Genomic DNA, 25,483 nt, shown 5'->3' with positions numbered 1-25,483 from the left:
GAGGAATAGAGTATGTTGGTGGTGACTGCACTCTTGGGTGGGGTGGCCTGGGAAGGCCACATTGACAAGATGACCTAAGTGGGGAACCCCGAAGGAAGGGAAGGAGGCAGCTAGTTAGAGAATGAGGGTGTGTTCCAGGAAGAGGGAATTACAAATTCAGAGTCCCTGGAATAGAAATGTGGCCTGACTGTATGTAGCTGGAGCTGAGCTGGCAGAAAAGTCCCAGGAGGTGAGGTCTGAGAAGGGCAGTGCAGGGCCTGGTAGGAGCCACAGGGGCTCTGAGACAGGAATCTAAGTGAGACACGATGGCCAGTGGAGGTGGACAGAAGTGGTCAGATTTGGGACATACAAATAAATAACACTTAATGAATTTATCACTGTCAGGTATTGGGCAGTGCCTCAAGCTTTTTATACGAACTATCTTGTAATCTTCCAACCTTATCAAGTATGGTGTTACCTCCCATGTTGTCATTTTAACAGAAAATCTAAGTGATATTGTTAAAGCTGTCATATTTGCTTATATAGGAAATTGTAAATTGAGCCGGTTGTGGTGGCTGCTTTCTCACACCACCCAGACACCACTCACGTCTGAGACACTTGTTCCCCATCTGTTGACAGTTCACAGCTGAGTCTTCTCAGGAACTGCCTCACCCCAGGCTACCCTCCCTGGCTGGGGCAGTGACTGGTTCATAAGGGGATGTAAAGATTCCATCTCTTGCCATTCACGGCAATCCTGAGGGGCGCTCGCAGCTCCAGAGCTTCCTAGGTGTCAGCTGAGGCCCAGGAATTGCCCTTGCTTGTCAACTCTCCCTCTGCCCATCCTGCTCCCCTGGCTTCCTTCCCTAACATTTCCAGAGAGCACTTCTTAATGGACTTCCTGCATGCAGATCCCTGCCTGGGATTCTGTTTCCTGGGGAAGCACAGTGAGTTTCTGAAGTGAAAGAGAGGTATAAGGCAGGAAAAAAAAAATAAAAAGCAGAAAACAAAGCACAACCCCCGCCCCCCACCACCACCACCAAACTGGACAGCAAAATGTTCTTGAATAGAAATTACAGAACTTTCATTCAGAAATTTAGTCTATAAGTATGGCCACAAAGTCACTAACTTCTAGTTTTCTAAATGAAATAGTGTTTAATTTCTTGGATTTAATGAGTAAAACTGCTAGACTTCATTAACACAAAATATAGTGAAGCTATTAATTTCATCAACAAAAAAAGGAATAAAACTAATTTCAAGTGTCTATTTGTGATACTGGGAAGTGCACTTAGACTTTTATAAATGAAAATACCACACTGGCAAAAGAGCCCATCTCCACATGTTAAACCTGGTTAACAAATGGTCCTGGAGTTTTAATTCTTTCCAGAAATACATGACAGCTGGTATCCAAGGTCACTTTTACTCATAAGAGTTATTTTAAATGTTCACTTAAAATAGGCTGTGTAATGAAGGACTTTTAAAATAAGCATTATATCCTGATTTAAAAAAAATGTTCAAACTCCACCAGCTTCATAGATAGCATTTCTCAAAGGAGTTATAATAATGTTATTGATGTATTCAGGACATCAGTGAACAGTGAGTTAATTACACATGGTTAGATTTTGTTAGACTATGATACAGGGTTTCCTTGATTCTTTTATTACTTCCCTTTTTTCCATATGCACTTACACAGTCTAATAGAGTCTCCTTGCAGAGTTCCAGTTATCAACACAGCAGGGAATGCAAAGAATGCTATCAATGGTTACTACTATCATGACGAGTCTCTATTTTATGCATTAAAAATTCCAATCAAAAAGATTTTAGTTCTATCCTTTCCCACGTGGTAGGCAATTAAATTGCTAGTGGCAATTTCTTTGGGACAGGAGCAATAAAAGCACATTTCTTCCCCTTTACTTATACCAATAAAAAAAAGCCTGGTTTGGGGATCCCTGGGTGGCTGAGGTTTAGCGCCTGCCTTTGGCTCAGGGCGCAATCCTGGAGTCCTGGGATCAAGTCCCACATCGGGCTCCCAGCATGGAGCCTGCTGCTCCCTCTGCCTGTGTCTCTGCCCCCCTCTCTCTCTCTCTATCATGAATGAATAAACCTTAAAAAAAAATCCTGGTTTTCTGGCTTCTTTTTCTGTTTAGAACATCAACAACAGGGGCACCTGTTGGTTAAGGCAGACTCTTAATGGGATGTCCTGGGATGGAGGCCCACACTGAGCTCTTTGCTCAGTGGGGAGCCTGCTTCTCCCTCTGCCTGCTGCTCCCCCTGATTATGCCTTTTCTCTGTTAAATAAATAAATAAATCTTTAAAAAATAAAAAAAGAACCTCAACAACAGATATACTGGGAGTGGATAAGGCTAAGGGTCCCATGGCTGCCCAAGCACATTTGAGTACTGTCATGGAAGGGTAATGCACCTCCTGCTTGACAGGAGTATGGGAAGGTGGAAATCTTAGATGATTTACTGTGTATTTCATGGTGAAACCATACCTGTGAGGGGGATGGGGGAAAGCAGCAGTCTGGGTAACTGAAGATCATAGCTCTTGTATCAGGGATGGAATCCTGCAGAGGGGTGATATCCAATCACCTGGGATGCATGACTAGATCTGGGTATGGGAGGTGCTTATCATAGTAGGCTGGGAGGAATTCTAAGTGAACAACGTTCCATGGATATGGAATAATTTGCTGGTGACAGTAAGGAGACTTTCCTGACCCATCTGGACAAAGGTGAACTCTATTCCTTCCCAGGTGCAGGGTTCTTGATGGCCAGCCCATTTTAACCAACCAATAACTGAGTCATGCAGTGAATTTAAATATAAGATGAAAAACAATTTCCATAACTCTATCACCTGTAGTGAAAACTATTTTAAAACTGCCTCTTTGGGGCATCTGGGTGGCTCAGAGGTTAAGTGTTTGCCTTTGGCTCAGGTGTGATCCCTGGGTCCTGAGATCGAGTCCTGCATTAGGCTCCCCGCAGGGAGCCTGCTTCTCCTTTGGCCTATATCTCTGGCTCTCTCTGTGTGTCTCTCATGAATAAATAAAGTCTTTTAAAAAATAAAAAATAAAGATAAATAAAACAGTTTCTTCACTATGTTGTACTCTTCTCTGTAAAACATATTGGTGGTTGTCCACAACTTAATAAACTTTTCCTGTAAGTCTGGGCCTTTTTGACCCTGTGAGTTGAGTTGAATGACTAACAGACAATCATGTTTATTAACAAATTTATTGCAGTTGTAGTTTTTATTGCAGTTGTGTAATGTAATAAAATATTTTGCAAACTGATAAAATAGAAGTGAAAAAGTTATTTCTATGAAAACTAAGTAAATACTCTAAAATTCTCAAAAAAGGGAACTTGCTCAAGAAATTGCTATTGAATTAGATGAAAAACATCTGTAAAATCTATAGGAGAAAAATCAGGAAAATCTCACAGTCATTACATTTTTATTCCACTTTAAAGTATCAAAATCATCAGACAAATGATTTATGGATGTGATTTTGCAGATTATAATCATTAGACTCTTACCCAAAGGAAAAAGTGGTTTGACATTTGAAGATTGGTGAATAGATGTACATGTGAAATTTTGGGATACAATAAATCATTCAAAAGTGTGCATAATTTGTTTTATGATTTTCCCCTTTTAACTAACTTTTTAAACTAATCAACAAACTACCGGCCAACTACACATTCGGGATCTGCTGCACTTTATCCAGGCAAGGCTACTATCTCTCCTTTTGGACTTATTGGATGAATTTTTGGATGGGCATTTTTGTCAGGAAGAGCTGACATACTGGGTGGTTTCTGAACTTTCTACTCAGCTAACAAGAGGTGGAATGGTAGAAACTTTTCCAGTTTTAAGCAATGGTCAGAAAGTTTTGGTAGCACACGGCAGATCCACCAGTGGTGTTCTGATTCTGAACCATATAGAATCTCAAACTTTATAAAACCTGGAATAGGTATAAACATGACAGCTGCCCTTCATAGCAAAGCAAAGCTGACACTTCTGTTAATAAAGGATGAGAAAAGAAGAAAAGAGTTATTTTCTTCCATCTTCCTTTGCTGATTTTTTTTTTCTTTTTTTTATTTGGGTCTTAATCTGAATCTATAACCTCAGTGGCAGCATTTTCCAGGGGAGATTTCCCCTGCACTACAGAAATATAATAAATGAGGTACACCAAAAGGGAGGAGAAATTAGTACTACTTGCATCTCATTTAAAAATATAGTAAGGTTGGGGTGCCTGGGTGGCTCCGTGGATTAATCATAATCAGCCAGCTCTTGATTTCAGCTCAGGTCATGATCTCAGGATCATGGGATTGAGCCCCGCATTGGGCTCCCCACTTAGTGGGGAGTCTGGTCCAGCATTCTCTCTCTCTCTCTCTGAAATAAATCTTTTTTAAAAACATAGAATAAGGTTTAAAAGAAGCAGAATATTCATGTCATATATAATTACCAATTTAATGTGGCATTATTTCTAGAATTATAAGACAGCCAAAATGATATTGGTATAGATACAACCCTAATGACTAATTTCATCACTGCCTTTGGGATCTATGCAGTCATTAAAACAGAAATGGATAATTGTTGGGACTGATTTCAGATAATAGCACCATTATCCCTACACATTTCTCTAGTCACTGTCTTTTTGCTGTGTGCAAATATGGAAAATATCAAATACAATGAAGCTAAAATAGGGACGAGGTAGTTGGGAAGGGGAGAATCAACTTCAGCAAAGAAATTTTAGGATACAATAAATCAGCAAAGAAAGAGCAGTATCAAAATAAGGGCAATCTAGGATACCTGGGTGGTTCAGTTGGTTTGGCATCTGACTCTTGGTTTCGGCTCAGGTCATGATATCAGGGTCGTGAGATGGAGCCCCACAGTCAGGCTCTGAGCCAAGTGTGGAACCTGCTTGAGATTCTCTCTTGCACTCTCCTGCTGCCCCACCCCCTCCACCATTCATGCGCATGCTCTGGCTCTCTAAAAAAATTAAATTAAAAAATAAGTGCAATCTTCTAGTCACCTAGGATGAATAATCATCAAAATGATGAATAGTCCTAGCATTTTCCTCTTCTCTCTAACACAACAAGTGACAATTTATTTAAATTAAAAGACAAAACAAAACACCCACACCATTGAAAATTCACCACAGAGATATCCACACAAAAATGATGCTACTTAAATCAGAAGCATTTTGAGACTGGTCTGAGAGGATGAAATATTTCACTAATTACTATGCAGTGTATTTATAGCTCTAATTGTTTTTCCCCCCACTTCTCAAAGGACATGTTTCTTCCAGAAGTACAGTTGCTGAAGCAAACATTTATTTTTATTGTTCCATGGGAAAAAAGCGGTAATACCCAACCAGCTACTATAATTCTGTAAAATCAGCTGCTGAAGAATTTTGTGTAATTTATATCTTTGCCCCAAGCTGTGCCTTAGGGTTTGTCTTATTTTTCTGTTTGAACTTGACAGAAAACAGTCTGTTAGAATGCAACAAATTTTAAAGGATACTGGTAATACTTCTTTTCAACCACTATTTTTCAGACAAACTAATTGCTCTCTTCTCTTCAAGAATGTCACCTAAAATCCTGAATCGTTAATTAATCATTAAGCCAAAACATACTTTATTTGTGCCCTTGAAGGAATATGCCTCTTTAAAAATTACATCTCCTCATTGCAAAAATAATACACGTTCATTATAGAACATCTGGAGCACAAAATAAAGTATACAGAAAAAAATTAAGCCATAATCTCACAACTAGAGATAAGTATTGTAAACATTTGGGTAAGCTGGCTTCCAGGGAAAGAATATAATTCCTTATTAAATCCTAAAAATGACCTTCTATTCCTTAATAAAAACTCCTTTTCCTCAAAAAAGGTTTTGTTATAATTTTCCTTTGGGACATGCATTTCTTGTATCTTTGGAAAAGTATCTGATGGTGAACTTGATGTGCACAGCCTAAAATTTTTGCCATACTGAATACTAAATAAGAGAGCCTAATGTCTGAAAGATTTTGATTCAAGAACAATACACTTATGTAAGAGCATTGTTCAAAACGATAATTTTACAAAGCGGGTTAGTTACTTTAAGAATGATGATTTCACTCTTTTTTTTTTTTTAAAGATTTTATTTATTTATTCATGAGAGACAGAGAGGGAGAGAGAGAGGCAGAGACACAGGCAGAGGGAGAAGCAGGTTCCATGCAGGGAGCCTGACACGGGATTCGATCCCAGGAACCCAGGATCATGACCTGAGCTGAAGGCGGTGCCACCCAGGCTGCCTAAGAATGATGATTTCAAACTAAACTTTGATATAATCCTAGTATGTGCTTCAGGGAAATGTAGTTTTGTTTGCTACATATACTTTAAACATATCCCAAAGTGGAACAGTTATCAGAAAATTCAGCCAAATGTGGGCCAGTCTGTAGGAGCATGGAAACCTCTTTAAAAAGCTTTCACAAGCCTCATAGTACTCAATAAACACCTTTCTTTGTTTTGCCCACATCTAGAGACTCCGAGGCTATGTATAGTTCTCATATCTCCACATGTTCCAGGTTAAAGACATTCATCATGTGGGATCTTTTAGATAAGACCATCTTGAAAGTCAGAGTTGTGATTTTGAGTACTCAAGAGCAGCGCAGACTGCTGCTGGACATGCAGGATTGATCTGCAGTTTCTCATAAAGTGACATCTAAAGCTATGTTTGCTACAGTCTCTTCCAAACGAATACAAGGAGAGGAGTACAAAGAGAGTGTCAGGGCTGTTCATCTACATATGCACATACACACATATTTGTGTACACACACACCCCTTATTAACATATTCCCCATATGGTAATCAAGTATCTTCTAGTTCTCTATTTAATACAACCATCAGGGTATTTCATTTCTATACTCAAATGTCTTCATATAAATCCTTTCTGACAATGAGAAACCTAAAAGTGGGAGACTTCACTGGAATACATGTTCAGAGAATTTGCAGTGTATTTTTGACAACCGACTCCTGTTTGCCTGTATGTGTATATTCAACCGAGGATCACACCTCATTGAGGAGTGGGCAGCAATGGAAACTTCTGCAGGAAACCGCCAAGAATTAGAAGCAACGCAGTTACTACATTCACAGCAGACTCGAGCACTGAGCCAAGAGATGGAGAGTCTAGGATCCTTACCCCCTCCAAGGAGATGTCCGGTGTCCCCCACCCACGACACACTGGGAGGGTGGGCGAACAACAAGGGCCTGAGAAGCACAGCAGTGGACAATATACATAGGGTGCTTACCTGAGGGCAGTTCTGTAGTGAGAGATCGCTTCCCGGTTCCGACCCTGGTCCTTCAGGAAATTGGCGTAGTTGTAGTGAACCTTGGCATTGTGGGGCAGGGTTTGAACTCCAGACCTATAATTAGCAGAGTTAAAGGGAAAAAAAGAGCAACAAAGAATACTGTTGGGTTTTTTCATATTTTACTCAACTTCATGAACCTGCATTTGAAATGTCTTACATCCATCTAAAGCCAGGTTTTCCAAAATTGGAAACCTGCATTATGTGACTTACTGAACATGCTTCTATGGAAAACAACGGAGCAGTGTGTGGTTGTGCACAACTAAACAAACATGCTAACTGGATATGAAGCAGAGGTGGCTGCATGGGGTGATAGATAATTCTCTGGAGAACAAACCTGCATGCTCAGGTTCATTCAGTTTCTTTCCTTCCTTGCTTTTGTTCACCTAGAACCTTCCTTTAAAAAAAATTGAGAGCGTCCACAAAAACAAATCCTTACAAGAGGGATGACTATGGACTGGCCTTCTTATTATGTTTTACTGGAAATTAACATTCCCGATGTTCCCAGCCTGGGCTAATTTAAAAAATAAATAAATAAATGCAAGGATAATTATTTTACAAATTGCAGATAAGGAAAAGAGGTTTTGCTCAAAAAGGTAAAAACCGTTCTTACACGGTCACTGTATTAGTCTGCTTGGGCTGCCATAACCCAATGCCTGGGGAATCCCTACAGTGTAAGAGCGAAACTTTGAAGATAATTGGAGGGGCCTGAGGGGGCAGAAAGGGGTCTGTTTCTTATTTGTAACTAGTCCACACATTTAACATGCACAAGATTATACAGCTGGTAAGTGGCAGAGGTGGGATTCTAGAGGATTCTAGTTTGGTTTTAGAGTCCCTTGTTCCCTCAATGAGCAGGGACGAGGTGGCAGGGGAATGATGAAAGGAGATGAGTTGGAGGCCCACTTGGGAAGAAAAGTCTTGGAATTTGCATGGATTATATGTGGGTGGGGGACTGACGAGAGAGAGAGCAAGGAGAAAAGCACGTAACCTAGTTTCTGGGCCACTCTAATGTACTACTGCCTCTCCCAGATAACATACTTTCATTTAGTTTTTAATTTAAAGGTAAGATTAACAGAAGGATTTCATACAAAGTGTTAAAAATCTGTTGGGATATGTAAGGGCTTTGTAATCTTTTTGCTGAACTTTCAGCAAAACAGGTTCCTTAGGGCCAGCAAAGACAGTCCCACTTAAAACCCACTGGCTGGGAGCTTGAGGGACTCTCCAGGGACAGAACTTACGAGGCGTGCAAGAGGCTAGAGACTGACCCAAGGGCAACATTATCTGAAAGCAGCAGACTCCAAATTTATGCAGGCTGCTTCAGGGACCTCAAATGTGTTGCAGGTAGCTAGGATTATTTTTGATGGCTGGGGTGTGGCTAAATATAGGCTAAATCTATATCAGGAGCAGTCAAGCCCCAGATCCCCATCCTTATGCTGCATATCTAAGTGACTTTTTTCATTATTCTTTCCCCATCCCAGCAAAAGGCAGAGATTTTACTCTCTGAAAAAGTTGAGTTAGAGGGATCCTGCACTCAGGAACAACAGATATTTCTGAGCAAAGAGAGAAGAGTTGTATCTCAAAGGTAGATCATGTGAAGATCTGTATTCTGAACACCGGGTTCTCAGTTTGTCTCCCTTATAAAGCTCTCTGATACTGGCAGCCAGGATTGAACCCCTAGGGAGGAGTCTGGACAAATCTTCTCAGTAAAAACTGACGTACCCAAGACAAAAAATTTATACATGCTGACATTTGGGTGCTCCCATGAAATCATTGGTATCCATTAATCACCCTATGGTGAGCCCCAACAGCTGCCACATAGAGCTGGGATTTTAATCCATATTTAAAATGGATACTAAGCAAAGTGAATTTAGTCACAGGGGAAGAATTTGGGTCAGAGTGACAGTAATGGCTTTAAATTTTTTTCCAATTTCTAGCCAGGAAAATCTCTGATTTTTCTACCCAGGAATAAGTAGTGCATGGTAATGGGCAGATTTTAAAGGTAACTTTGGTTTCAACATGGACATAACTGGCATATTGGAATTGATCCTTCCCTCTGTGTGACTAGTATGGTGACTCTAATTTACGTATCGCCCAAAGAACAGACAATTAGGTCTGTGGAAACATGGTCCTTGCAAAGATCAGGGCATTGTTCAGTGATACCCAGAGGAAGTAATGATATTCATAACAGGCAAGCAGATGTGGGTGGAGTAACTTGAATCCTAAGAACGCACTGCTTTTTCCATTGTTGTTTTTTTGACCTTAGTGTTCTCTCTGTGATATTTTTCTGCTACGTTTTTCCAGTCTCTCATTTTACAATGAGTACTTTGTGGAAAAAGGGAAACAAACAACTGGCCAAAGGCAAAACTTTCCACGTAGCTGTAACTGGCCAGGCTGCTCTGGCTTCCAGAGCCAGTCTCCTTCATTTGTTCTACTGATGCTATGATTTCGTAGCCCTGATCATTTTAGTGGAAACAGGCAGCTTCCGTATATTTACTCTACAAAGACACGCAGTATTTATTAATTATACAGTTAGATCTCAATCCTTATTAATAATCTCAATGATGATTACAAAGAAAAATCTCTTTTCAACTCACGATCTTAATTCATGTACCTCATATTTCTCCCCCACACCTCTCATCTGCACAACAGTTGAAAAATAACAGAAATAACAAAAAAGCCACTTCTCTCAGGTGTATCTCCCAGTTTCTTGGACATCAATTGTTTTACTGGCATCACTGGAGAATAGGTCACGAGAATCATCCCCAAATTCTTGATTAGAAAACAAACATTAAAAAATAAAATTAATGAGCAGCGTTCAGCCAGAGGCTAACAGGAAAAGTAAGGAGGATTTGTGGTTCTCTTCATTTCTGACCCTGCTTTGACCTGAAGTTGTACAATGCCACACTCTGGATGGCTAGTACTCATGAAATGGGCCCAATTTGAATCAAATTCTGGCTAAGCACCCATTTCCATGGATTATTTCCTTTTATCCCTTCAATAACCTATTGGATGGGTAGAATTATTACACCTCCCACAATACAGAAGAGGAAATTAAAGTTCACAGAGATTAAGACTTTTCTCTAAAGTTACAGACCCTAGAAAGTAGTTGAGCAAAGATTCCAACTAACACATGGTCAGAACCATTCCTGAAGCTGATCAACATTTGATGCTAAACCAGAAAGGTGCCACAGGATATAGTAACATTGTAATTTTCACTATCACAATGTTTATCTCATTGGTAAGCAAACTACAGCCCTGTGGGCCCCAGGTGCGCAATATGTTTACTATCATCTTTGGCATCTTTCCTGAGACAACAGCAGAGTTGAGTAGTTGCAAAAGAGACTATATGGCCCACAAAGACTAAAATATTTACCATCTACTCCTTTACAGAAGAATTTACCAATCTTCAGTATATATTCTCTGACCTAGGAATTTGGCTGATCTCTCTGGTTTAAGCAATTCAGAAAGGAAGACAGAAATGTGTTTCCTACAGAGATGCAGAATAGGGTAGGCCATAAATTCTTAACTGATGGTCCATGGATCATTTGGATAGTTCATGAATGGGAATCAGAGACCCTTATCTAGATGCAAATAAAAAAAATGGGGTCTCTGCCTTTATAGGTATTTCGAAGATTTGGGGCATTGAGTAGATTTTACCAAATTGTGTTATTACAGTGTTGTTTACTCCAAACAAATGTAAAATTTTGGGCTGTTACTACGGCCAGCGGGAGCTGTGAAGTTACCCACTTCCCAGGACAGGATAGCAGAACGGTTTCTTGTTATAAAGAATTAAAGAAAATATATCTTGCAGTATGATTATGAACCAATCCCTCCCGCTCTCTTTTTTATACTGGGCATAGTTTTAGTTAGAAAACAAAAGTAAAAAATAAGCGTAGCAAAGCTCATGTATTCTTTTTATATCAAATTCTGGTTCATATCCTGGCTCCTCCTCTTCACAGCTATTTCAGCTTGAACCAATTACTCTCCTCGAGCCTCTGATTAAGACACAAGTGCTGGCTTCTTATGCTTTTGTGTGTAAGGTTATTGCCAGTGGAACTACAAAGCTGCGAGGGGGCCCTACATCTACCTCCTAAAAATACATCATGCGGTGGGATCTTTTTTGTAAGAGAAGGCCTCAGCTGGAAAAGCTGGGACTTAACTGAAATTTGGATTTTCTCCAACACAAAGGTCTGTCCTAAGATACTCTGTAAGACCGTTCATAGTGTTGCCAAGCAAAACCACCCCGTGTAATAAGAGAGGCCTTAATGAGACCCTATGGCCAAGGAATGGTCAATAAATTCACTGTTCAGAACTGAGGAGAGGGGGATCCCTGGGTGGCTCAGCGGTTTAGCGCCCGCCTTTGGCCCAAGGCATGATCCTGGAATCCTGGGATCGAGTCCCACATTGGGCTCCCTGCATGGAGCCTGCTGCTCCCTCTGCCTGTCTCTTTCTCTCTCTCTGTCTCTCATGAATAAATAAAATCTTTAAAAAGAAAAAAAAAGAACTCAGGAGAAACCAGAAGGAGGACCTCTGTGAGGGACATCACCTTATCTAGAACTGTAATAAATTTTTCTTACTCCAATCAGCCAGCTCTTGGTTTTGATCATTATGGCTCATTTAGGTTGTCTTCATCCTTATGTACTCAGTTCAGGTCTATAGGAGAACTGTTCCTGAAGGCCTGGATTGTTCTTAGCAGCCTGCCTATACTTACAGTGTCCTGCTTCCTCTGTCTACCACTTGCTACATTATATAAACCGTGTTTATGTGTCTGACCCCCATGTAGACTTTGAGGTCCTCTACAGATAATCTTCCTCCCTCTCCCTCACCACCTCTGTCTCCTACCCTAGAACACAGTGCAGAACAATAATTTGAAACCCTTACGTCGTGTTTACCATAATGCCTTCTGCATTTTTCACATACTCATTTATTCTTACACTATAACCAAAAAATAAGCATTATTATTTTTCTAAGTTTTAAAATAAAGTAAGGCACAGACTGGTTAAGTAACTTGCCCAAAGTCCCACAGCTATTAAATAGTGGTACTTGGAGAAGAACCAGAAAATCTAACTCCAGCCCGCACACTCAACCAGTAACTCTATCTTCCTTCAAAGATTGTTAGTAAATGTTCATTCAACTGATTGGAACATGACTCAGCACAGATGAATACATACAAACATCAAGTCTTAGAGAAGAAAGAATATTCTTAAAGTCTCAGATTCTTAAAACTTTTCTTGGGACATGCATAAATTATAATAGGCAAAGTTTTCTAAAAACTATCAAAAGCTTTGATTTGCACGTTATACAAAATTCCATTTGATCACAAAAGGCCTCTTTAGGGCACAAAACCTCTTCAAGCACACATGGGGAATGGCTGTGTTTTAGTAATCAACTGTCACTTACTACATACTTCCATCTAAAAAAACAGAAGCCTCTGGATACAAGGTCAATGAGCTTTTTGTTTTTCTGTTTTTCTGTTTTTAAATTGCTGGCATCAGCCTTGGAGGGTTTGAACACGAACTTGTTATCCTTGAAACAGGCTGCTGCCTGCCAAAATCCACCCCCAATGTTGCTCTGATTAAGCAGTAAACATCATTAAGAAGACACAACCTCTGTTAGTACCTTTTTTTCAAGAAAAGAGTTTAACACAGGGCAGAACCATTTTAACATTTCTCCTAAAAGCACTGACTGTTGAAAGCAAAAGAAAAAAAAATTAAGCCAACAAAGATGAAGAGGAAGTTGTATATCTGAACTTCCATGCCCCTGTGTTTACAGAATGACCCCAGCATGGGTAGCAAGAGGGAACAAGCCAAGCCCATTGTGGTCTGTGAGAACTGCCTTGAAGGTGAAAGGATGTGACGGAGACAGAACAGCATCTGGAACCTCAAAGTGAAAAAAATTTCAGAACACATCCACACAAAAAACCTTAACCAGCAACAGGTCTCTACAGTACCCACTGCAGTAATGATGATGACAATGACAATGATGAGGACAATGATATAGGAATAATAAATAAGCTAATAAGACATGTATGCCAAACTAATATTTTCTATTAAAAAAAAAAAGTTAAGTTGCCAGCAGCAAAATCAAATATATTGTTTTAAAGTAGTAGAAGAGGGCAGTGAAACATTTGTCTTATCTATTCGCTCATTTGTTCATTCATTCATTCACTCATTCACTCATTCTTGGCAGCCAGAGTCTGTGCCCCTCCTCTAGTACTTGTATTTCCTGTGGGAACTCGCTCTTGTCTCACTGTGAAGTCTCAGTGGAACTCCAAGGTGTTTGGCCTTCCCTAATTCCCTGGGAGACAGAGGAGCTTCTTTGGCCAATCATTCATTTTAGTGACGTGGTGGAGACAAGGGGCAGGCCATGACCTGAAGCTCAAGCTCTGCCAGAGGTCTTAGTTTTCCCAGGACTTTGATGTGAAGACACAAAAACTTGGTGTAAGTTGACCTATTTGTTCCTGGGCAGGTACTCAAGTGCTCTCAAGACAGGCTATCCTAATGCCTGTTTCCTGTCCACTATGTGCCAACTTCTTTACTGGCCCTTCAATTCTGTGCACCTTCCTATACTCTTTCAACGTTTTCCCTTTTTTTCAAGCAATCCCAGCGCTGTTTCACTTGCCTGTCCCCAAAATGCAAGTGTCGGGTATCAGTTAAGCAGGGGGCCACGTGAAAACCACATTGGCTAAATTGGGTCACTGGATCATAAGTGAGGACAGAAGCTGGAAGAGGGGGTACAGATTGGGAATCCCTGGAAACCAGGAAAAATACTGTAGGGATGCCAGGGGTGGCAGTCCCGGGAAGTTCAGGTGAAGGTCACCAGGGCTTTGGCATTAGTGAGACAGCGTAAGCTCCAGGAAACACAACATGATGAGCCACAGTCCCAAAGAATGTTTATACTTTACGACAAGTTTAGGGCTTTAAGTTGACCTTGTGATTGTGAACAGCTTCTATGCCACATAAAAACCTACTAGGAGATGAGAAAGTCTTCTATTTCTTTGTTCACAATTAATGTTCAGATAAAAGCAACAAGATCACAGATCACAGCTTAACATCCTGGAATATTCTGCGTTTCTCTTCCTTCCTGCTGTGTGTTCACCTTTCCCATTTACTTGTCTGCATAATGAAGTTAGGCTTATCATTTCATTTTGTTTATAGCTGATTTTACAGCCCAGCTCATCATTACGACTGTTTCACAGACCCAAGAAACCTTCCCATGAGCCTTATTTTCATAAATTCACTGAGAATGAGCTCACATTAAACTTTATATAATACCATTTTAAAAACTAAAGCTAAAACCCCAAACAAAATTACACCTTCCACTTAAAACTTTACTAAAAAAAAAAAGAATTTTGGGTTAATGATGATTGCCAGACCCATGTTACCTCGTTTGTTTGGAAACAAATGGGAAGAGTTTTGCTTTTCTCCATCTAATCATACCTGAATAGGGATTCTCTTGACAGCCAAATCTCATTCTGCTTCACAGTTTTCCAAGAGAAAAGCAACAGCAACAGCACGGTGGACACAGTCAGGGTGGTGGCCCCACATCGATTCAGCCAAGTGCAGAGCTTGCTCAGTCCGTGCACAAAGAGGATGCAGTAGCCCATGCTGGAAAACAGGTGGGAGGAGCAGGATTACTCTGGGGGTGCAGTGGAGTCCCCCTGAATATTCTATCCGTGTAACTGACTTTCAAATAAAACTTGTCCTAGGACAGAGAAACATATATAAACTCCCCTGTCATACACAACATTTACATGTTGGTTGGCCAATGTGTTATTCCAGTACATTGCTCACTCTCTGGCATTAGTGTGGAGAATAACAACTTCATCATTTAGGCTCAAACTGCCTTGGATTTCAGCAGCTCAGGCATCATTCATGAGGAGTTTTTTTTTTTTTTTTTTTTTTGATCATGAGGAGTTCTTATTTATGTTCTTGGGTCATGCATAGACCCTCTGACTCTTGCTTCCTTACGTCACTGACGTTGTATAATCATACTGGCACCACATGTCTAAATTCAGACTGTTGTAGCAGGTCACATCATGGCTTTGTGAGAGCCAGTCCCCAAAAAGCACTGGTGCATCTCTAGGGGTGTGCTGTTGGTATGTCCCCACCCTGGTCTAAGTCCTTTGCTGAAGGAAAATCATCTATCCACAGGCCAACTCCTGAGCCTTGCAGCTTGGAGCCCATCACAGACAAACTATACTGATACGATTTTCTTACTGACTCTGGCTCAGCTTTCTAAAGAGACACAAAGAATCACTCATGTTATCTGAGTGGCATGTCGACAGCACGTCTCTAAAAGCCTTTGGCTGGAACGTGGTCCCTCACATCATCTATATAGCCATGGAGAGATGCTTCTTGCCTGTCGACTGGCCTCAGAAAAAATACAAACATTTGCCATACGCATTTCAGTTAAGATCCACTTCTTTCCAAAGATAATAGACTACTACAAGTTATCATAGAATATTTTAAGAATGAATCAAGCTTGTGTAAAGAAATCCTATGTCTGTTAGACATTAATGCCATAATCCCAAATTAATATAGCCTATTTACTTGTTCCATTCATTCTCTCTCTATATGTGACTGGCAATATGCTGGGCACTAAGAATGCAATTATGAATAAAATATAGGCCCTGCCCTCAAAAAACTCCAGTCTACTGACGCAGGCTGGTTTTGCAAAGGAAAACACTTAAACAGTCTAATTCCCAAACATATTTCTGTTAAAAAAAAAAAAATCTCTCCACTTTCTGTTTGTTCACCTTCTTAAATGTCTATGCTTTGGTATCAAGGGTCGAAAAACAAGAGAAGCATTTGCGGTTTCTGTCATGGAGATGCTAGGAATCATTTCAAGTTAGAGCTCCAATTCCATACTTCAAGTTCCCTAAGTCGGTTGGTCCAGCTCCCTCAACTTTTAGGGTTCACAGGCCAAACAAATGGAGTCACCACCCCACTTGGTAGGTTCGAGCTCAGGAGGCACAGGCCTATTACTGGATTTGACCGCCATAAGCACTGTGCAGAAGCCTCGAACATGCCAGAGCATAGAGTCACTAATGCAAAAATATTAAAACCCCAAAAGCTCTTCTCATTTTCACATCAAGTCATGTTTGGCCTCAAAGGTATCAAGGTTTTCTAAATGTCTCTCATCCTACACAACCGGCCATGCTGACACCACTATAGACCACATGGATGCTCAAGTTCCTGAGGCTGCTGGCCATCTGCTCCTCTAGCCCCATCTGGATCCCAGCCCTAATCAAGGATCAAGGAGCATCTCTGGCCACATGAGAGCCTTCTGGGCTCCATCCTTCCATTCAACAGATATTTAATAAACACCAACTGCGTCCTGCCATTGTTACAGGTACCGAGAACATATCGATGGACAAAACAGACAATAATTCCTGTCCTTGTGGAACCCACATGGGTGGAGAAAAACCACCAATAACAAGAGAGTATGCCACAGAGCAGGATAATGTTAAAGATCTATCAGGAGAGAGGAAGAGGGAATCCGGGGTGGGGAGGGGGTTGAGATTGTAATATGGTGAGGAATGGTGCCATTGAAAAGGTGACATGGGAACAAAGTCCTAAAATGTATGTACCCTGTGCAGGCATCCACATCTCTAGCACCAGCTGACTCCCTGCTCCTGCCTTCATAAAGCAGCCCCATGAAAAACTAATGTTTACTGAGCACATCTTACATGCCAAACACGTTCCATGTAGGAGTTCAGCTCATCCACGCATCCCTCTCATACTGGTATTTAACCATAAAGACGCCAACAAGAAGAAGGGTGAACTGGTCTCCTGAATTAGGGCACACAGCTCGTACACAGTCAGCAAAGATACAAACCCAGGAATATCAGATTCCAGAACTCACACTCCATATGTTGTCCTGCTTGTCTGGGTTTTCACTTGACTGGCTGATTCTTGCGTTCCTCACACCTTATCACACAGCTTCACCTACTTCCCTCCTAACCATTCCATTCATAAAATTTCAGTAGTTGTTTACTGTCTCCTTGTAGGAAACAGAGCTGCCATCTGGCAGAGCAGTGGGAAAGGAAAACACTGGGATCTCCACACGGGGCCTGAGCTATGGCCACAAAATGCCAGAAGACAAGAATAATGAGGATAACAAAAATAATTAGCTATTTTATACATTCATGTTTATACCGAGTCCTTCCTATTGGCCAGGCACTGCACGAAGAGCGTTGCATGGGCGCCTGTCCACCACATTTATAGGGCCTAGGATAAGGATGGTACTGGCTTTAAATATGTTATCTGATTAAATAGATAATCCTTGGTATCTTCCATTTCCTAATTGATGAAATTAAAGCTTACTAGGAGTTGAATACCTTTTCTGCAGCACCCACGGCTAGTAATAGAGAAGACCTATGGCTGTGCTCCAGAAGTGGGCAAACTTTTTCTGTAAGGGGCCAAAGAGTAAATATTTCGGACTTTTCAAGCTTTTCTGTCCTTCCCACTCACTCTATCTTTGGAGCAGGAAAGCAGCCATCGACACTATATAAATGAATGGGCATGGCTGTGTTCCAATAAAATTTATTTATAAAAGAGATGGTAGGGCAGCCTTCACTCAGGAGCCAGTGTTGACCCCTGCTATAACCAGAGGAAGGAGAAGGCCATTTCTTTCCACTCAGCACAGGCATCAGTATCAAGTAACATGACAATTTTTTTTGAAAGTCATTATATTGACATATGGTTTAAAGAAATGGTAAGCCATATAAAATAACCTCTACTCAGGTTTGCGAATTTCTTAGAGAGTAACACATTCTTACCAACTTGAACACGGTATCACAAAGATTAAGATGCCTCTCTATTGTGACATTTCATCCTTCAACATCTGCTTTAATACAGATCTCAGCAGCAGTGGGGACAAATGCTCTCTCCATTTCTAGGGGCAGAGCAAGTCCTCATTTTGAATGTAGGAAATCAAGCAAATGAGAAGCTACATGCTTTTCTGGCCTCCAGGGAGATGAAACCAGACTCCAGATTGCTGTGGTTAATTTGGTTAAGGAAAACCTGGGCTCTGATCAGAGACCTCTACACAGAGCATGAAGGAGTCAGTGCAAACCACTGACACCTGGCAAAACCAGAACCTGAAGAACCAAGAGCCAAACTCCAACTACTGATTGGTTTACCTCAGCACTGGGATGCATTTTCAATTTTTTTAAAGATTTAATTTATTTATTCATGAGACACACACACAGAGAGAGAGAGAGAGAGAGAGAGAGAGAGAGTGAGGCAAAGACATAGGCAGAAGGGGAGGGAGAAGCAGGCTTCAAGCAGGGAGCCCGGGATGTGGGACTGGATCCCGGGTCTCCAGGATCACGACCGGGCTGAAGGCAGATGCTCAACCCCTGAGCCACCCAGGTGTCCCCGAGATGCATTTTCAAAGCAGCTTGAAAAGTACCACTGCTTCTGAGAATGGGGTAATTATTTGATCTCTCATTCACAGGCTGAAGGTATCCCCAATTCAGTGCATATAAGAACTAGAGACTCTCTAGTTACATGCATCTCTCCCTTATATTTTTATGATGCACATTTAAAGGAAACTGAATAAGAAATGCAGGTCAACAATGTTTGTCCTTTCATATTACAATGAAAAATATTTGAGAACTTTGTGAGAAGTAATCATTCTGTGAACAGTAAAAATGTACTTTCACGAACCTTGCCCAGAAGCTCTTTAAGTGATAAAAGAATACTTCTTCCTATTTTGAAAAGATGACAATTTCCTATTTCTGGGCTAAGCATTTTACGATGCTTACTATAGCTTCACTTTTTGTTTAATTACACGGAGAAAAGAGAATCTTTTTGCTATTAAGTAGAAGTGAAATTCTACCTTTTAACTTAAACTCAAGCCACTGAAAATATCTATAAATAACATTAGTGATACAAGACAGACACAATCTCACGATTTACTTAAAGAAAAAAAAGTCCCAGCTTTAGATCATTGAAATGAAGTTAACTATTCCTAGTTAACTTCATTCTGGTCTGTTGAATCCCCACCTGGAAAATTATGACAGTGAGATCTTATTCTGTTCTCATGGATGGTTAAACAATAAAGCCCTAGAATGCTGAGCCCAGAACAGGTGTTTGATGCTGTATCCGGGAAGCAGCAGGGAGCCAATGGTGAGGCCACTTATCGGATTTAGCCTGGAAGCTGCCAGCTTCTGGTGAGCCAAGACTCCCCCCTAGTTCTTTTTTCTCAAATATTTGATGGGTGCGAAAATTTCTCAGAAGGTTGACAGTATTGGGATGTGAGTTTATTTATTCCAAGAAAATGACTCCAAAACCATTTCTTATACATTTCCCTCTTGCACAGCTCCTCATCCGAGGTGCCGGGCTTCTGGGGCAGGGATGAAGAGCTTCTATTTACTTCTTCACAACACAGATTTCTTCCATTCTTCCCGCAGCATATCTATGGAACAACGTGATAATAATGTCATTGCTTTCACTTTCTGAGAACCTGATTCTCCTTTACCTCTTTGAAGATGAGATGCTTCCTCTCAACCTCGTAGTTCATCTATCTACTAGCTCCATATTTATGAGACCTCTTGTGATAAATAAGGCAGAGCCCTGGAGTCAGAAAAAACCTGCATTTTCAGTTCTGACACTCTTGTTTGATCTTAAATTATTTAAGTTCTCTAGTTATTATTTTTCTTACAGGTAAAAGGAAATAATTTTACACTGTGCATAATGGTAGACAATAAACAATAAATGATAACATTGTTATTATTAGGGAATCATTTTCTACTGAATAGAATATGAGGTAGGATATGTGTATAGTCTGCACATATCCAGGTAGAAACAGATGTCTCTATCAGGCTCTTATAAATGTTCCTGAGGCCACTAAAATACTATGAGCTGCAGGGGAACAAAAGTGTCCTGCAAATTTGGAAGTTTGGGAGTTCAAGGTGAGGAAAAAGGAATTCTTTGGAGAATAAAGAGTCTGGAACTGGGTTAAAGAAGCTGGGTTCTTTTCTGACACTTGGGAGTTCCGTGGCCACATGAGACTTACTCAATCTCATGAAGCCTTGGTTGTTTATTTTAAAAGAGTTTAAGACTGCCTGCCTTGAATAGCTGAAAACATAGCTACTTTAAAAGGCTGATTGTTTGGAGGAAATGAAATAATGTATGTGGACACAGTCTGTGAACTGAATATAAGGTATCAGTGTTTTCAGGTGAAGTGTTTATGTGTTCATGTGTGTGTTTAGTATGCCATATACTATTACATCAATAAAATGTACTGTGTATATCATTAAAATAAGTGATTAGATCTGTAAATAAACCTCAAGAAATCCAATTTATTAAAGTCCAGATTGACCTAAACTATGTAATTTACAGGACAATATTAAGTCTTTCATAAGCATTCACAGAAACTCCCTTAAAACTACAAAATCCCTTTTACAATATTGTTCACTTCAGAAAGGTCTGATTCACACATGACTTTTTTTTTTAAAGATTTTATTTATTTATTTATTTATTTATTTATTCACAAGAGACACAGGAAGAGAGGCAGAGACATAGGTAGTGGCAGAATCAGGCTTCCTGTGGGGAGCCTGATGTGGGACTCGATCCCAAGACCCCAGGATCACAACCTGAGCCAAAGGCAGACACTCAATCACTGAGCCATCCGGGTGCCCCTCACACATCACTTTGATAGAACAATGTAGTGAAGGAAAATACACTTGTTATGAAATATAGGTAGCTATGTAGGTATGCTAATGTGCATTCATAGTTCTAGAATTCAACAAGCACTTAAGCAAATTTTCCCTTAACCCTATTTCAAATCTTTCTCCACTCTATCCTTGTGAATAAAAGAAGAAAGAAGAAAGGGAAGAAAATGTGAACGATAATCATTTTGGTGAATTAATGCACAAAAGAAGTTTTTGTATTCAACTTTGATATAAAATAAATTATTAACTATTTGGAAGTTCCGGCTGGTTATTTAAAAATGGAGTAATGTTTTCACTTGCACTTCAGCATCAGCTTATGACAGGAGCTATTTTACAAGTGTGGTTGAAGGGATCCCTGAGTGGCTCAGTGGTCTGGCACCTGCCTTTGGTCCAAGGCGTGATCCTAGAGTCTCGGGATCAAGTCCCACGTCGGGCTCCCTGCGTGGAGCTTGCTTCTCCCTCTGCCTGTGTCTCTGCCTCTCTCTCTCACTCTGTGTCTCTCATGAATAAATAAATAAAATCTTCAAAAAAAAAAACAAAAACAAGTATGGTTGACAAAGGTTGAACAAAGAGGTTGGAAGTATCATAAACTAACATGGAAACAAGGGTAAACTTACAAATGAATCAATCTAAGGGGTGAAGATGATTAGAGTTCTTCACCAGGAGAACTATCCATCTGTGGGGAGTGGGTGTTTCCCCTTGCAGGAGTCTTCACTCCAGGCCCGGCTTCCTTCCCTCCCAGGCTGGTACAAAAAAATCACAGCCAGATTTGCCATCTGGGCCTGAAAGGCCTTTGGCCAAAGCCAAAGACCTTCCCCAAGGAACTCTAAAGCAACTCCTAAAAAGTTAGAAAAAGTACCCTCTCTCTACCCTCCTACAGCATGCCCATCTCTGGGACCTGAATCCTGTCATTTATTCTTCCATACACTACCTTATATTATAATACAGCATCTTCACTTTTGAACCAAAGACATAATGGACAATCTACTAGTTGTCGCTGCCCCCCGCCCTCTATTCTGTGTGTGTTAACACAGACCTGACCGCACAGGCATTTACTTTGTTATGTGTTCAGTGTTCTTTAAGTATCTACGATTCTCTTTTCTGAAGCATCCATCGTGTTGGCTACTATGAAAAAAGAGACATACAAAATGGTCGTTCTGAACCTCACGGGAGCAGGACAATCCAGATTTCCAAGAGACAGAAGATATTTTAAGATTACTAAAATTTGTGTAAGAAGTCACTGGTTAAGTGGTAATCATTTGGCAATATTTATAAATGTATCAAATCAACACATTGTACACCTTAAACTTACACAATAGGTCATTTATATTTCAATAAAGATAAAAAAAAAAAGAAAAAGTCAGTGGTTTGAGATCCATTTCCTTGCACAGAACCCAAGACAAAAGAAATGGATTTACTTATAAGTCTTGACTTATAAGGTGTTGAGACAGCCAGCTCTATGCAGGACATGGGGTATCAACATCTACATTTTAGTTGCTCTCTTCTGTTTGCAGAGGCAAATTTCATAACCTTCAGTATGGTGTTCCAGAACATTAGCCTACTAAAGCAGGGTTGCAGGACCAGTGGAGGAAGAGAAGGGCCGGGAAAGGAGGAGAGACTCATATCTATGTTGCTTTGCTTTTCTTCAACTTTGATTCCTCCAATCTTCTCATTTGCACAGGGTGGACTGAAAGAATGACTCGCAGCTACCTAGGGCACGGCTTATGGTATTTTTCACACATATTTTTCCATTTAGGCTATCTGAATCCAAATTATAGTCTCCAAATTTCTACTTTCAAATTGTGGTTTCCAATACATTTGCTGTTCATCACTTAGGACTTAACAGACATAAACATTAGTTTTTTTAATAACTAATAGGATTCTGTGATATTAAGGCCATGATTGTAGTTTAGTAAGTAACTGGTTGAGACTATCCTCATCGCTGGTCCCATGCCACCCCATGGATTGGCTAACTGATCTTTGGCCCACAAGCACCCAAGCTCACTTCATTTTCCCCTCAGCTCACTTCATTTTTACCATGGCTCTGTTCTGTTCTATTTGTCGGCAGTCTACAATTGCTCCTCCAGTGGTATCACTGATCTTCACTCTTCCTCTTCAGATCATTTGGTGACATCACTGATCTTTGCTGCCCCCTCATGCAAATCGCACTGCATTTCTCCTTTTCCTTTTGTTGTGCTCATTATGATAAAAGAGAACCTCCCTTTAAGATGGCATGATAGAAATGCATAAAAAATGGATTCAGAGCTAAAACTAAGTAATACTGAGTGGCTTTGGGTAATTTACCAACACATATGCACACTCACACACATCTATTCTCAGAGACCTGGTGCACTTGACCTTGTAACTGAAACTGCCTCTCAGTTTATTTCTTGGGTTTTTAGTTAGTGGCTCTTTGCCAAGCCCAAGCTGCTTTTCCCACCTCTCTAACGTATCATACAACGGGAATTTCAAACAACAAAAAAAATCAAACTAAAAAGCGAATATGTGACTTTGCCTTGTTCCTGGATTTTTAAAGATTTTTGGGACTTTGTCCTCTCAAAATTGAGTTACTTTTGCCCTCTGATATGGTTCAATCTTGTCCTATTGCTGCCAGCCATGGCCTTAGAGGGACCCAACCTTCTCTACTCAGTATCAACCACCTTGGGGGCAATTTTACCTGTGCTTTGAGCCCTTGTCTAGATACTAAGCTTCAGCAGAATTAATGAGTCTCTCTCCATAACTTCCTGTGGAGATGCAACCTTTTGACCTGTTCTCATGGACTACAACCTCTCTCATTAAGTTGTCTTTACAACTGCTCCTTAAGGGAGGTCTGGCATTGCTCTTGCTGCCGGGGCCCCGTTTCCTCTCAACATACATCATACATTCCTTCTTGCTGCTTTCCCCATGAACTTCTAAGCATCAGCTGTTCCTGCTTCTTATGAGGACACCCTGTTATCTCACAGTAGAAATCCCACACAGATGCTTCCTGACCACCTCCTGGTGTCCACCCCAATGCCCCTCAGAGAGCCTGTCTCTGTGGCAAATGTACTGCCTTCCTTGCCCCTCTGCCCAGGGGACCCATCTTCCTTTCCCTACTGGGACCATCCTGTTGAAACAAAGCAGACACAAGTGATCACATTCCAATGCATGACAAAAATCTTTGTTTAAAATCTTAAGGAGAAAAAAAAAAATTCATGCTTCCCCCCAAGGTTATTCTGAATCACAGAACAGTTGAACTTTTGAAGCTGAAAGGGACCTTAAAGATCATGTGACACAATGGTCACTGGGTTTTAGGTTCCCCAAACGAGTAAAATCCCCAAGAAAGTGGACTTGGGTGGGGGAAGAGGGATGTTATCATCTTGTCAAAGGAGGAAGGATATTTTAAGACCAAAAATATAAGAAAGGCATAATTTCATAATTTAAAAATAAATGCATAGATAAAACTTTATGAAAAACTGTCTTTTCTCTCTCTCCTCACCCCCTTAAGTCAGAGAAAACTCTGTCATGGAGATCTAGGCAACACTTGGGAACCACTGAGCAAGGCCAACCAACCTTCTGGTTTTACTAGTAGGAAAATGATTCCCCAAGGCTGCTAGGTAGTAGGGGACAGATGGGGCTGTGCTGATTCCCAGTTCAGTCTTCTTCCTACTGGATTTACTAAAGTAAGCTTGTGTTGATACTGAATGACTGCTCTGATTTTAATATTTGACAAAATTTTGATTTACTCTCAAATAATTATTAGTCTCCTACAGCAAATCTAAAGGAGTCTACACATAGATAGCTCATCAGGAGGGGTTCCCAATATCAGATAATGGAAGCAGTGTAACTTCTGAGGTAGCATTTCTCATTTTGCATTTTGAAAAATAAATACTGCAGTATTGCTTCCATAGCAACCCATGTAAAACTAAAAATTTTATCTCAAATTGATAGGTCTGAGTTGAAGGTATTTCTCAAAATCAAAAATGAATAGAGGTCATCATTTTTCCTTCTCCATGTCTGATGTGTCTGTCTGTAAGTTTTAGGGATTATACAATACAAATAGCATCTTTGTAAGAGTAGTGGAATTTTTTATATTTCTTTCTTCTCTCCATCACATAGTATCTAACTTCTCCTTCTGAGGTCTCAATTATTCTTGATCGATGCTATCCAATATTGTTTCTGCCTTCATTTATTCCTATCCGGCTTCTCTCTCTCTCTCTCCTCATTCATGTTTTCTTAAAGTAGCTTAGGAATTTGCTCTTTGACGCTGAAGTGAATAAATCACCCTTAATTTGGCATGTAAATGGATATCTGATCACATCCTATGACTTCATTTGAGAGCTCTCAACAACTTTTTCTGCTTCATTGATTCAAAGAAATTTTAGTCCTTTGAAGCATTCTAATGTGGTTTTTATAAAATACAAAAAAAAGTAGCCATAAAATTATATGCCTCTCTGGAGATAAGAATAAGAGATCAAAATTTCTGGCAAAAAAAGAAAGAACGAAA

General features: G+C 40.3%; 1 protein-coding gene across 1 annotated transcript in view; it reads right to left on the bottom strand.

Annotated features, from left to right (window-relative positions):
- The window catches only part of TMTC1 (transmembrane O-mannosyltransferase targeting cadherins 1), a 269,956-nt gene that overhangs the window by 67,047 nt on the left and 177,426 nt on the right, over positions 1-25,483 (bottom strand). The window contains 2 exon segments of the mRNA XM_025455512.3: positions 7,257-7,370; positions 14,753-14,920. Coding sequence (XP_025311297.3) covers positions 7,257-7,370; positions 14,753-14,920 — 282 coding nt within the window.

This window comes from Canis lupus, chromosome 27 (assembly GCF_003254725.2).
Source record: "Canis lupus dingo isolate Sandy chromosome 27, ASM325472v2, whole genome shotgun sequence".
NCBI classification, from domain to species: domain Eukaryota; kingdom Metazoa; phylum Chordata; class Mammalia; order Carnivora; family Canidae; genus Canis; species Canis lupus.
The sequence above is the reverse complement of the archived record's forward strand: the minus strand, read 5'-3'. Positions and strand labels throughout refer to the sequence as shown.